The 13,944-nt window shown below is 45.7% G+C and overlaps 1 protein-coding gene across 1 annotated transcript in view; it reads left to right on the forward strand.

The window, feature by feature from the left end:
• The window catches only part of fbn1 (fibrillin 1), a 207,393-nt gene that overhangs the window by 53,028 nt on the left and 140,421 nt on the right, over positions 1–13,944 (forward strand). The window contains exon 10 of the mRNA XM_060924311.1: positions 13,764–13,916. Coding sequence (XP_060780294.1) covers positions 13,764–13,916 — 153 coding nt within the window. The remainder of the gene's footprint in view (positions 1–13,763; positions 13,917–13,944) is intronic.

Here is a 13,944-nt window from a genome sequence, read left to right on the forward strand (position 1 = left end):
ACTTCCTGTTCATCATCATGCTAACAGCATGCTGTCTGTCTGTAGCATATATAGCTATAAACAGACAGACCTCAACTGATAGTCCAAGAGAAATATACCTGTTACTCATGTACAGTGCCTTGCAAAAGTATTCATACCCCTTGAACTTTTTCACATTTTTCCACCTTACAACCACGAACTTAAAAGTTTTTTATTGAGATTTTATGTGATAGACCAACACAGAGTAGCGCATAATTGTGAAGTGAAACGAAAATGATAAATGGTCTTCAAAATTTTAAACAAATAAAAATCTGAAAAATGTGGTGTGCATTAATATTCAGCCCCCCTGCGTCAATACTTTGTAGAGCCACCTTTTGCTGCAATTATAGCTGCAAGTCTTTTGTGGTCTGTCTCTACCAGCTTTGCACATCTAGACACTGAAATTTTTGCCCATTCTTCTTTGCAAAATAGCTCAAGCTCAGCCAGATTGGATGGAGAGCATCTGTGAACAGCAATTTTCAAGTCTTGCCACAGATGCTCAATGGGATTTAGGTCTGGACTTTGACTGGGCCATTCTAACACATGAATATTCTTTGATCTAAACCATTCCATTGTAGCTCTGGCTGTATGTTTAGGGTCATTGTCTTGCTGGAAGGTGAATCTCCTTCCCAGTCTCAAGTCTTTTGCAGCCTCCAACAGGTTTTCTTCCAGGATTGCCCTGTATTTAGCTCCATCCATCTTCCCATCAACTCTGACCAGCTTCCCTGTCCCTGCTGAAGAAAAGCATCCCCATAGCATGATGCTGCCACCACCATGTTTCACAGTGGGGATGGTGTGTGCAGGGTGATGAGCAGTGTTAGTTTTCCACCACACATAGCGCTTTGCATTTAGGCCAAAAAGTTCAGCTTTGGTCTCATCTGACCAAAGCACCTTCTTCCACATGTTTGCTGTGACCCCTACATGGCTTCTGGCAAACTGCAAACGGGACTTATGCCTGTCTTTCAACAATGGCTTTCTTCTTGCCACTCTTCCAAAAAGGCCAGATTTGTGGAGTGTACGACTTATAGTTGTCCTGTGCACAGATTCTCCCACCTGAGCTGTGGATTTCTGCAGCTCCTCCAGAGTGATCATGGGCCTCTCGGCTGCTTCTCTGACCAGTGCTCTCCTTGCTCGCTCTGTCAGTTTAGGTGGACAGCCATGTCTTGGTAGGTTTGCAGTTGTGCCATACTTTTTCCATTTTTGAATGATGGATTGAGCAGTGCTTCTTGAGATGTTCAGAGCTTGGGATATTTTTTTATAACCTAACCCTGCTTTACACTTCTCCAGAACTTTATCCCTGACCTGTCTGGTGAGTTCTTTGGTCTTCATGATGCTGTTTGGTCTTCAGTGTTCTCTAACAAACCACTGAGGCCTTCACAGAACAAGTGTATTTATGCTGAGAGTAAATTACACACAGTCGGACTCTATTAACTAATTAGATGACTTCTGAAGGCAATTGATTGCACTGGATTGTATTTAGAGGTATCACAGTACAGGGGGCTGAATACTAATGCACACCACATTTTTCAGATTTTTATTTGTTTAAAATTTTGAAGACCATTTATTATTTTCATTTCACTTCACAATTTTGTGCTACTCTGTGTTGGTCTATCACATAAAATCTCAGTAAAAAACTTTTAAGTTTGTGGTTGTAAGGTGGAAAAATGTGAAAAAGTTCAAGGGGTATGAATACTTTTTCAAGGCACTGTACCTGCTACGTCTGGCACCTTGGCTCTTGGTATACACCTGACTAAAGCTGCTGGTTCCCCTAAAGGCTGAGCTAATTTCACATGCTGTATGAAAGAGTCTCCTATAACTAGATCTCTTTCAGGTTTCTCAGCGGGTGCATCACTGAGGAGTGCAAACCTGTTTGACATGTGAAATGGAGAGGAGTGGTGCTCCCATGGACGAGCCTCAGTGGTAGCTTTGGCTCTACAATTATGCCGCCGAGTCATCACCCATTCGCCCTGCTGTGAGGGCTCTAATTTTGGAGTTGGGGGATTGCAAACTCCATTTAGGGCATCCAGACTTTCCCCTACAGAAACTACACTGCTCTCATTCTCACTAACCCTCTCTAGAGTCTGGATATGCACCTCCAAAGCTGCAATTTTCTCCATCAGAGAGCTAACTAATCTACACTTATCACAAATAAAGCTATCACTAGTGACAGCTTCACTTCTGTGGCTTCATTTCTTCTTCAACCCAGAGCCATCAAGGTCCATGGGGTACCACCGATGACTTTTTAACAGTCCATCATTGGTGCATCTCGGACATTTAAACTTGGTGGAGCTCATCCCTCTCCAAGCATACTCAATGGACAATTGAGTGTAGCCAGTTAGCCTAAAGGCCCGGTCCCACTGGCCGATGGACACAAAACGTATGCAAAAAGGACACAGCGGACGAGCAAAATTTCGGGGGTGACTCTATCCATTTTCATCCGCTCCAGAAATGGACAAAATTGGTGAAAATTTGCAAAAACAGAACAGAAAAGAACGGACGTGGGTAGTATATAGGGATGTTAAACGCATGTTCATAGGAAGCCTAGCGGATGAAAGCAGATGGAAGTGGATGACAGCTCCGAAGGGGTTACCAGTGATAACTGAGAAGCGGACGCATAGCAGAAAGAGCGGATGCATAGCGGATGAAGGGGATGCATCACGTACGCCTAACGGAAACAAAGGGGATGTTGCGCGGATGTATATCGGATGCAGACCATTCACTGCGCATGCGGGGGGTATGAATTGCGCATGCTCCGTGGATATAAAGGGATGCAGCACGCACGCCATCAGCATAAAGCGGAAAGACGTGCTGGCGGCTACATCGATACATCTCTACTACATCTCGTTTTTGAAGAAGGCTACATTGATACATCTCTACTACATCTTGTATCAACACCATGGTGCGTCAGTCAGGCAAGAAAAGGAAGTCCGTGCCTACTCGTTCAAGCCCTGGCAAGGTGAAGAAGGTCAGAACCAGCACCCCACCCCCTGACACTGACTGTGATGATGAGACTGCTGCTGCTGTGGTGGACCAGCCCCAAGGCCCTCAAGCCTCTCAAAGCCCTGCTGCTGAAGGCCCTGATGTTCAAGCCCCTGAAGGCCCTGATGCTCAAGCCCATGAAGGCCTTGCTGAAGCCCCTGAAGGCCCTGAACAAGCTCCAGCCAGAGGGGGGAAGAGGCAAGGGAAGAAGAAGGGAGAAAGGAAACAGTACACCGTTTTCGAGGAGCATGAGGACGATGTGCTGGAATGGCTGAGGGAGAACGAGTACCTCTGGAGAAAGGGCCACAGACTGTACCAGGACACCAAGAAGAAGCAGGCAGTTTGGAGAGACAAGGCAGAGAGCCTGGGGTACACTGCAGAAGTACTCCTTGGATGGTGGAGGCACATGCACTCCTGGTATGGGAAGCTACACCTCAAGAAATCCGGGCAGGCGGCCGTCAAGCTCACTGACCGGGAGAAGTACGTCATGGCCAAGTGCAGTTTCCTGGATGGTGAGATCCGCCACCGAGGAGCAGCCCCGCTGAGACCCCTCTCCCTCAGCCAGTCCACAGACAGCCAGGCATCTTCAAGCCAGGAGCCACCTACCCTGTTCAGACAGGTGTCTTCAGAGGGTCCCACAGCAGAGACCCCCTCGACAGCTGCACTCCCCATGGTGCCGAACTTGGAAGATCCCGTGGAGGATGAAGCCCTGCTCTCACAAATGGAGGAACAAGCGGCAGCCACCAGAGGCCAACCCACCCCCACCTCCACCACCAGCTCCAGAGGACACCGGCAGAGAGGCAGACTGGATGGCCAGGACGACAGTGTGCTGTTGGAGATCAGGGACACAATGAAGGCCAGCACAGAACTTCTCTCTCAGCTGGTCGACTTGGACAGGGCATCCTCGGCCCGGAAGCCCTTCATCACCTACGTGAGCCAGACCCTGAGGGACCTGCCCGAGGCCGAGTACCAGGTGATGAAGCAGAAGATCACAGCACTTCTCCACAACCCTCAAGCCCCAGCTGAAGCTCGTCCTACCCAGTCCAGGTCTGCTCCTCCACCACAGACAATGTCTCAACCCTTCCACGGCTTTCAACAGCCCCTCACCTACCAAGGCTACGACTACCAGGACTTCCCACAGCAGAAGCAGAACTTCCCAGTCCAGGCCCAGGTTCATCGGACGCCACAGACGCCACTCCTCATCCAGCTGCAGACCAGACAGCCCCAGCACACTCATCCCAACCCTTCCTCCACCCCAGAGCCAAGGCCGTCAACGGACAATCTCTCAGCAGTATTGGGCCTGACATCTCAAGTCCTTGATGAAGGGTTTCTCAACCTCACGGGACTGAGTCAGCTCTCGGAGACCAACCTTGGCGTCCTGACCACACCACCACCTGCTGTACCCTCGAGGCCATGCACCCCAATGTCACATCAGACCAGCACTCCAGCCACAGCCACAGCCCAAGATGACACAGCTCCATAAATGGTCGCTGCCTTACGCCTCACAGCTGAGACCATGCATATGACTCAGAGTGGCACTTCAACAAACTGAGTGGTGAACACTTACAGAGACTGATGTAGGGTTGTCATTGTGAATAGTTTGAGAGATTGAGTTGTGATTGTGAACACTTGTGAGCTTGATGCTAGCTCTAATGTTTTGCATTAATTGTAGCTGTTTATTAATTATAAATGTATTAATGTATTCTCTGGTAGGGAATACAATGGTTAGGGCATAATAAACAGCATTGTTTACTTATAAAATTGTTTTGTTACAGTTATGTAGCCAAAGATTGTAATGGCTTTTTTGTTACCTTATTTATTAAAATAATTGAGTCTTGCACTATCTGTGAATAACTGAGCACAGGGAGTTGTGACTAACAGTGCAACCATAACAGCATGCTATGGTCCACCAACGTAGTCTGGTCTGGGATTAGTTGGCCACAGTTGGTCTTTATTTTTTACTGATGGGCAAAAAGGGCCATTTACACAAGGGATGTTATACTTTATTATTATTATCTGGGGAAAATAACTTTTAGACTTGGGGAAATTTGTGAGATAGGGAAACCTCCGGACTTACGCTTGCAGTGCAACCATACTGGGACTGTATGGTCCACCATCCCAGCTGCCACACATATGAATCTTTATTATCAATAACAATTTATTCAGTAATCAACACATTTTAAATGAAACAAAGCTGTTTATTAATGCCTTATCCATTGTAGGACCCCATAACATAATTTAATAACAATAAACAGCTACAAGTACACAACAACATAGTAATGCAGTGTTCTTATAGCACAATCTCATCAGTTTTATGCAACAGTCTCAAATAAGCATCCATTCTAATCATCCATCTTCCTGTCTTGCCACTCAACTGATCCAGCTGGGGAGTTGCACCAGTGTCTCAGGAGGTTGCGCTGCTTCTTCCCTTCATGTGAAGCTCTGTTGGGGCCTTGTACACCCACAGTGTCCATCAGGTTACGTCCTTACATCCATTCACCAGGCTTCATTTCCCCATTCCCTTGTTGACAGTCGACAAGTCTGTTCTGCAACACTGGGTAGCGGGTGCGCATGAGATTGTGCAGGATGCAGCAAGCTTCCACGATGCTCCTCACAGTCTCTGGGTCATGCTGCATGGTGGTGAGAAGTATCTGAAACCTGTTGGCCAGGATGCCGAAGGCGTTCTCCACCACCCGTCTTGCCCTGGACAGCCTGTAGTTGAAGATCCTCTCTTCACGGGTGAGGTATCTTGAACTGTACAGTTTCATGAGGTAGGTTCTGAGGGAGAACGCATCATCACCAACGATGAAGTAGGGCACATCTTGTGTGTCATTGGGAAGGGGGTCTTGACCTGGAAAACCCATGATGAGGTTGCGTTCCAGCCCATCCTTGAGGTCACTTGCGTTGTATATCTGGGCATCTGAAGCTGACCCGTTGCCTGAAGTATCGATGTAGATGAACTTGTAGTCAGCATCAACCATGGCAAAGAGGATGATACTGAAGAAGCCCTTGTAGTTGTAATAAGTGGACCCTGAGTTGGCTGGAGCTTTGCAGGCCATGTGCTTCCCATCTATGGCTCCAACGATGTGGGGAAAGTTCCACCTCTGATACCAATCCTCTGCAAGTTGTCTCCAGCCTTGTTCAGTGGTGGGGCACCTGAGGAGTTCGTCCACGTATTCTTCAACGATGGCCTGTACCACTTCTCTGACGACTTTGCTGATGCTGTTGTGTGGCACCCTCCATGCATACTGCATGTTTCTATATGTGGTTCCAGAGGCCAGGTGCCGCAGAGTCAGTGCCACCTTCAGTCCAGGGTCCAGGTTGGGACGGAAGTTGGTGCTAGCCTTGGTCAACCTGGGTCTCAGACGCTCTACAAGTTCATCAAACATGGCTGGTGGCATCCTCATGAAGTGATGGAATGCACGAGGGTCTTCATTCCTCAGCTCCACCATCAACTGGTCATACAGTCCAAACTCCATTCTTCTCATGATCCATCCTCGGACCCACACAGCTCTTGGACGTCTCCTTTTTCTCCTTCTGTCTAAAACTTGATACAGTCTGAACAGGTTGTGGTTCTGCTGTTGAATGAGTGCAGCTAACATATGGACTATTTGATCATCCATGGTGGAGAACAACTGATGATGTTGAAGACCAAGACCAAGGGTGATGAGATCTGTACACCATGGCTGTTCGACTCATACTGAGATCCAGATGATTTTCTCCCCCTTTTTATACAAAATATCGATTGTCCGCTAGGTGTCCTTCTACATACTCTAGACATACTCCAGACATCCTAAATATACGAGATACATCCCAGATATAAACGCTTTGTCCGTTTTGAATACTTTATATACAAGATGCATACGCTTACATCCTTTCTATTTCTGTGCTACTAACGATGAATAGACGTTTCATGTACCTTATCTTTCCTCCCTCTTTCTGTTTTCAGCTGCAGCGGATGTGAGTTGCGAGGATGCCCAGAGGATGCAGAGAGGATACAGCAGACGTTTAACGGATGATAACGGACATAGAACGTTTGTTGCTCGTATATGTCGCGGATTTACATCGTACACGGCGGAAAGTTCATCCGTTCTAAAAGTTTTGTGCAGCTCAAAACTTTTTGCGCGGATGAAATCACAGTGAACGGATGCTCGATGGATAGAGCGTATGAAGCACGTATGCAATGAGTACACAACGGATGCATAGCATTTTCCAACGGATGGCAAAGATTTTTTTACGTTTTACATCCTCTTTGCATCCGTAAGTGCAGTGGGACCGGGCCTTACCTGCATGTCTTTGGACTATGGGGGAAACCAGAGCACCTGGAGGAAACCCACACTGACATGGGGAGAACATGCAAACTCCACACAGAAATGCCCCCATCAGCCACTGGCCTCGAACCCAAAACCTTCTTGCTGTGAGGTGACAGTGCTAACCACTACACCACCGTGCCACCCCCTAACATTTCCATGCCCTCAGTACATTAATTTTAAATTAACATATAAAAGAATTGCCACCATGTTAGTGGAATATCCCTGTTTAAGAAGCTTGATGTATATAAAAACAGTGAGTAAATGTGGGTGGGGCTTCGAAAAAGGACTGAAGAACCTGTTCTATAGTTTATAGTGTACCTAACTCACCTGCTTTTGTGGAAGAAGTTTTTATGAGAACCTGAAAGGACACTCCACAAATGTGGAGAGGGGAAAAAAACTTTCTGGACTGCACATACTATGCAATTGGGGTATTTTTTAGTTTCTTTCTTGAGCTTAGCGCACACACACACACACACACACACACACACACACACATTACAAAACTCATGAAACCTTTACTGTATCCCTGCAGCAGAATTTAGGTCAGTCAATGGGCGTCAGTGATTCCACAACAGCTTCTCTGTATATGAGATGATGTGGGGGGAAGGGGGATGAATGAAAAGAGAGGGTTAGTGAGACAGACAGAGAGAGATGGCCACTAACAGGAAGATAAAGAAAAAGATAAAGGGAGACATAAAGGGTTAAGAAGATTGATGTAGGGAAATATGAGTCATGCACTTATTTCTCGCTCTCTGTCTTTCTGGAATGTGCCAGCAGATCTCTCCATCACTCTTTCCCTCTCCCAGAACAAGTTGAAATCCTTCATAGCCAATTTTATTTGGTGGAACCTTTTCAGTAAAACAGAAATGCAAACATCTTCCCTAACAATTTGAGGTTTGCAGAATATTTAAATCTTTTTGCAAATCTAAAGTATTAATATAAACATTTTGATAATGTTAGTGTTTGTTGAAGAAGGTTGTCTGAGCAACAGCAGCCTTATCTACAGCTTTACCTTATTAAAACCTATAACTGTAAATGTTACTGAATGGTCTAACAATGTTCTCTGTTAATAGGGATACAAATACAACTGCTTGTAGCTTATCAGTTAAAGTGTGTGCTAGTTAGTGAAGTTGTTAGTTAAAATCTCAATGCAATGAGTCACTGACATGGTCAGTGACATGGTTATCATTTTATTATCATTATTTTTAAAGGAATTAGTTCAACAAAATAAATGCTGCTAAGATTACCTTCTACAAGGAAAGCTGGAAACTTCTGCAAAAGAGCTTTGCAAACTCCAAAACATCTTTTCTTCACTACTTCAGCTTCTCCTGCTCTGTACTACCTGACAGGCACATTGTCTACAAACAACTGTCTCTCTACCTCTCACAAAACAACCTCCAAGATCCTAACTCACTTCAAAGTGGCACATTCCACAGAGATTACCCTTTTGGCCATCACTGAAAAGCTACATGCTGCTAGATCAGCCACATTGTCATTAGTCCTCATCCTCACCAATCTTTCAGTAGCATTTGACAGACAGTCAACCACAAGACTCTCTTGTCCATCCTCATGAGTCTTGAAATTCATGGCACAGCATGGCCATGATTTGCTTCCTACCTGGAAGGTCAGTCATATCAGGTGACATGGAGGGGATCCACATCTGCTCCACCACACAGACTCTCCACTGGTGTCCCACAAGGTTCAGTACTGGGTCCTTTCTGTTCTCCCTCTATGTTTGATCTCTTGCTGTGGTCATATCCTCTCATGGGTTCTCATACCACTGCTGTGTGGATGACACTGAACTCATCCTCTCCTTCCCTCCCTCAGACTCTCATGTTTCCACTCAGATCTCAGCATGTTTGAAAGACATCATCATGGATGGCAACTGAATCTGAGCAAAACTGAATTGCTGTTCATCCCAGGTGATTCCTCCCTACATCAGGATCTTGTGATCTCCCTGGATAACTCTCTGATTTCATCTTCAGTCACTGCATGCAACCTTGGGTCCATTTCTATCCAAAGAGGCCTCTCAGGTGCTTGTTCAGTCCCTTGTCATTTCAAGACTGGACTACTGCAACTCACTCCTGGCAGGTCTGCCTCTGAGCACCATTCAACATCTGCAACTAATCCAGAATGCATCTGCATGACTCGTTGTCAACCTTCCTAAGTTCTTCCACACCACCCTATTGCTACAGTATCTCCACTGTCTTCCTGTAGCTGCTGCCTCAGATTTAAAACACTGATGTTTGCCTAAAAAGGCAAAATTGGACCATCACCCACTTACCTCAAAGCACTTATCACACCCCTCACTGCACCACAGTCCCTCTGATTCTCTAGCACTGCTTGACTGGTCCCACCATCTCTCAGAGTACAAGGAAGACATGCATCAAGACTCTTGTCTGTTCTGGCACCTCGGTGGTGGAATGAACTTCCCATAAATTTTTGAACAGCTGAGTCACTGGCTGTCTTCAAATGATGATTAAATACCTACCTCTTCCTGAAGTATTTAAATTAGCACTTTCATTTTAAAAAAATCTGGTTTTGTCTTTGTGCCTTTCTTACTATATCACTTCCCCAAAAGAGATTTTAGACAGATGGTATTCTTAGTCCATGACCTAGTGAACCACTATCAGGATGTAGTTATTGATAGAGACTTTAAAGCACTTATGTATGTTATTCTGGTTAAGGGTGTTTGCCAAATGCCATAAATGTAAAGGCAAATGTAAAATAAAATATTCATCATGGCTCTGCCATCACAAAAGCAGCCAATTGATACATGGCATTTTCCAAGGCTCTGCCTTTTGGATAAGATCAATTGTATTTTTGGTTGAAAATAGGTTACTATATCTCACAAGCAAGAGTGATTGGCATAAATGTGCTAGCAAAACTAATCATCAATATAAATCATCAATATAAGGCAACAATATGCCATTTACATTTAGCTCCATATCAGATTAGTTGCTGTTAACAAATGTCTTAAACCAGATAATTTTGATTTTTTTTTTTTTTGTGGAACCAAGTGCAATGACTCCACCAATGGTGTGTGTGTGTAATCTCATCTCATCTCATTATCTCTAGCCACTTTATCCTTCTACAGGGTCGCAGGCAAGCTGGAGCCTATCCTTGCTGACTACGGGCGAAAGGCGGGGTACACCCTGGACAAGTCGCCAGGTCATCACAGGGCTGACACATAGACACAGACAACCATTCACACTCACATTCACACCTACGCTCAATTTAGAGTCACCAGTTAACCTAACCTGCATGTCTTTGGACTGTGGGGGAAACCGGAGCACCCGGAGGAAACCCACGCGGACACGGGGAGAACATGCAAACTCCGCACAGAAAGGCCCTCGCCGGCCACGGGGCTCGAACCCGGACCTTCTTGCTGTGAGGTGACAGCGCTAACCACTACACCACCGTGCCGCCCTGTGTGTGTAATATTTTACCCAAATAGTTTCATCATTAGGATATTTATAGATATTATTACATTTTAGCCTCGAGATCTAATATCACCACCAGCCATCACTGCTAACAAGTAATGGAAGCCTATGCTAGCCAAAATCTGTTGTGTAAAATGCTTTTCAATGTTTAATTACATCAATGATTCAGTTTATGGTGGCACAGTGGTGTAGTGGTTAGCACTGTCGCCTCACAGCAAGAAGGTCCGGGTTCGAGCCCCGTGGCTGACGAGGGCCTTTCTGTGTGGAGTTTGCATGTTCTCCCCGTGTCCGCGTGGGTTTCCTCCGGGTGCTCCGGTTTCCCCCACAGTCCAAAGACATGCAGGTTAGGTTAACTGGTGACTCTAAATTGAGCGTAGGTGTGAATGTGAGTGTGAATGGTTGTCTGTGTCTGTGTCAGCCCTGTGATGACCTGGCGACTTGTCCAGGGTGTACCCCGCCTTTTGCCCATAGTCAGCTGGGATATGCTCCAGCTTGCCTGCAACCCTGTAGAACAGGATAAAGCGGCTACAGATAATGAGATGAGATGAGATTCAGTTTACACATTTTCTGAGAGCTAAAACATGAGAGTACACAGGTTGGCACTGACATCATGGTGGCACTATAATGCTACATTCTGTCTGGACATATAGAGACTCTTCCACTAAAACATATTGTCCATGTGATCATTCAACTCTGTCTCTTCACTTTGGAACCAAATAATAAAGTAAATTGTGGCTTTCCCTTTGCTTCTCAGTGAGAGGTTGATGACACTGTTGAGGGAATTCTGATTTTCCAGCCAAGAGCTTCTTCCAAACATGCAGCCAACCCCCTCCTCTTGGAGTCAGGGATGTTCAACTGATTTTGTCTGGTTTTGGGTTTACACAAGGGATGTTGGCCATGGAAGGAATGCATGTTGTAAATGTACATGCTGTTAAATGCTAAATGCCCTTTTGTCCTCTCTTTCTTTATTAGGGCCTGAGCCCTATGGGCGAAGGCCCTATTGTTCTTGTAAGAGTTCACTATTATTATTCTTCTTCCGTCTTCTTCTTCTTCTTCTTCTTCCGTCTTCTTCTTCTTCTTTATTTTTCTCCGCTGTTGGGCCATTTTCGGGGCGCTTGCCATGGGCGAAAACGCACGAAATTTGGCACCAGTTCCGAGAATTGCCACCGCTACTCAGAACCAGAAGCCCAAACTTGGCCGGGGCTCCGGGCCTCTATAGCGCCCCCTAAGTCGTTGTGATTTTGGCCTCCCGCATTAAGGTGCCAGGGTGCCATGTAGTTTGTAGTAGTGGCATGCCATTTGGTACGCATATGTATCTCACTAAGCCGGACAAAAATGTAATGCCAATGCATTAGCCACGCCCAACAGGAAGTGAGGTAATTTCACTTTTGTGCGAAATGCATGGCCACGAAGACGGCGCAACTCCTCCTAGACCATTCGTAGGAATGTCACCAAAATTGAGACACATCATCTACAGACATGGCTGACAAAAGTTACTAAATACGTTTCACGTACGATAAGCCGTTCAGAAGTTATACGTCAATCAATTTTCGATGCAAAATTTTACATGCTTAAAAATTCATAACAAATCTTCTGATTGCTCAAAACTGCTCATACTTCACACGCAAATCACTCTTTGGGCTTCTGACATGTTACCCAATTTCTGTGATATTTCGCCACTGGGGGCGCTGTTTTTGGGCAAAAATTCCAATCTTTCCTCGAATTTGGTCAAACTTCACGGCCACCCTCTTTCTACCTCCCATGTCATGTATACCACATTTTGGAAATTTTCGTCCATGGGGGGCGCTGTTTTTGGCCGACGCAATTGCTCCAAAACGGGTTTTTGGTAAATAATTCCATAATGCTTTTCCTTCACACCACTACCTTGTGATAGTACGTTGCTGTTGTAGACACTTATTTTTCCAACTCATAATCGCTCATGTACAGCGTAGCGCCACCTACTGACATGGGAAAAGCCAAAAAATTTATTCTTCAAAAATCTATATCTCATCTTCTATTTACTCAATTGTCATCAAACTTCATACGCAAACTCTTCATAGCTCACCTGACATATACGCCAAATTTTGTGCACTTTCGCCACTGGGGGCGCTATTTTTGGGCAAAAAATCCAATCTTTCCTCAAATTTGGTCAAACTTCACGGCCACCCTCTTACTACCTCCCATGTCATGTATACCACATTTTGGGAATTTTCGTCCATGGGGGGCGCTGTTTTTGGCCGACGCAATTGCTCCAAAACGGGTTTTTGGTAAATAATTCCATAATGCTTTTCCTTCACACCACTACCTTGTGATAGTACGTTGCTGTTGTAGACACTTATTTTTCCAACTCATAATCGCTCATGTGCAGCATAGCGCCACCTACTGACATGGGAAAAACCACAAAATTTTTTCTTCAAAAATCTATATCTCGTCTTCTATTTACTCAATTGTCATCAAACTTCATACGCAAACTCTTCATAGCTCACCTGACATATACGCCAAATTTTGTGCACTTTCGCCCCTGGGGGTGCTGGTTATGGCAAAAATGATATTGCAGCTTCTGATTTGTCAAACTTGGCAAGCAAACTCTTTACAAGACCCTTATTGGGGCGCTTGCCATGGTCGACAACGCACGAAATTTGGCTCCTTTTTCTTAGACTGCCACCGCTACTGAGAACCAGAAGCCCAGATCCAGGCGGGCCTCAGGGCCTCTATAGCGCCCCCCGAGCACCGTACAGTGCGAGACCCTATTGTTACCATGTGTCCAATTCTGTGCTTTGTCGCCATTGTGGGAGTAATGTCTCTTGCCGAAGAAGCTGTGGAAGTTATGTCGCGGGGACCCATGCCCCCGCCCCCCTTGGCCGCTGGCGCGAGGGCCCGTCGAGGCCGCTTGCGGCTTTAATTTTTTTCTCTTCTCTGACAAAAGCAATGTTGGTTCCCCATTCATTTGGCAGTGATGGTATAATCTGAGACTCTGATATCTCCTAATGTCTCCTCTTTTACTGTACAGATGCCCATGCAGGACTTTGCTTTGACAGTATCATAAATAACCGCTGTGCAAACCAGAACTCCCAGCGTATGACCAAGACCCAGTGCTGCTGCTCAGTGGGCCGTTGCTGGGCCAGAAACACCATCCCTGAGATTTGCCCCAGCCATGGAACAGGTAGCACACTTGTCACACATATACAGGG

The sequence above is a fragment of the Neoarius graeffei genome, chromosome 6 (assembly GCF_027579695.1).
Source record: "Neoarius graeffei isolate fNeoGra1 chromosome 6, fNeoGra1.pri, whole genome shotgun sequence".
Taxonomy (NCBI): Eukaryota; Metazoa; Chordata; class Actinopteri; order Siluriformes; family Ariidae; genus Neoarius; species Neoarius graeffei.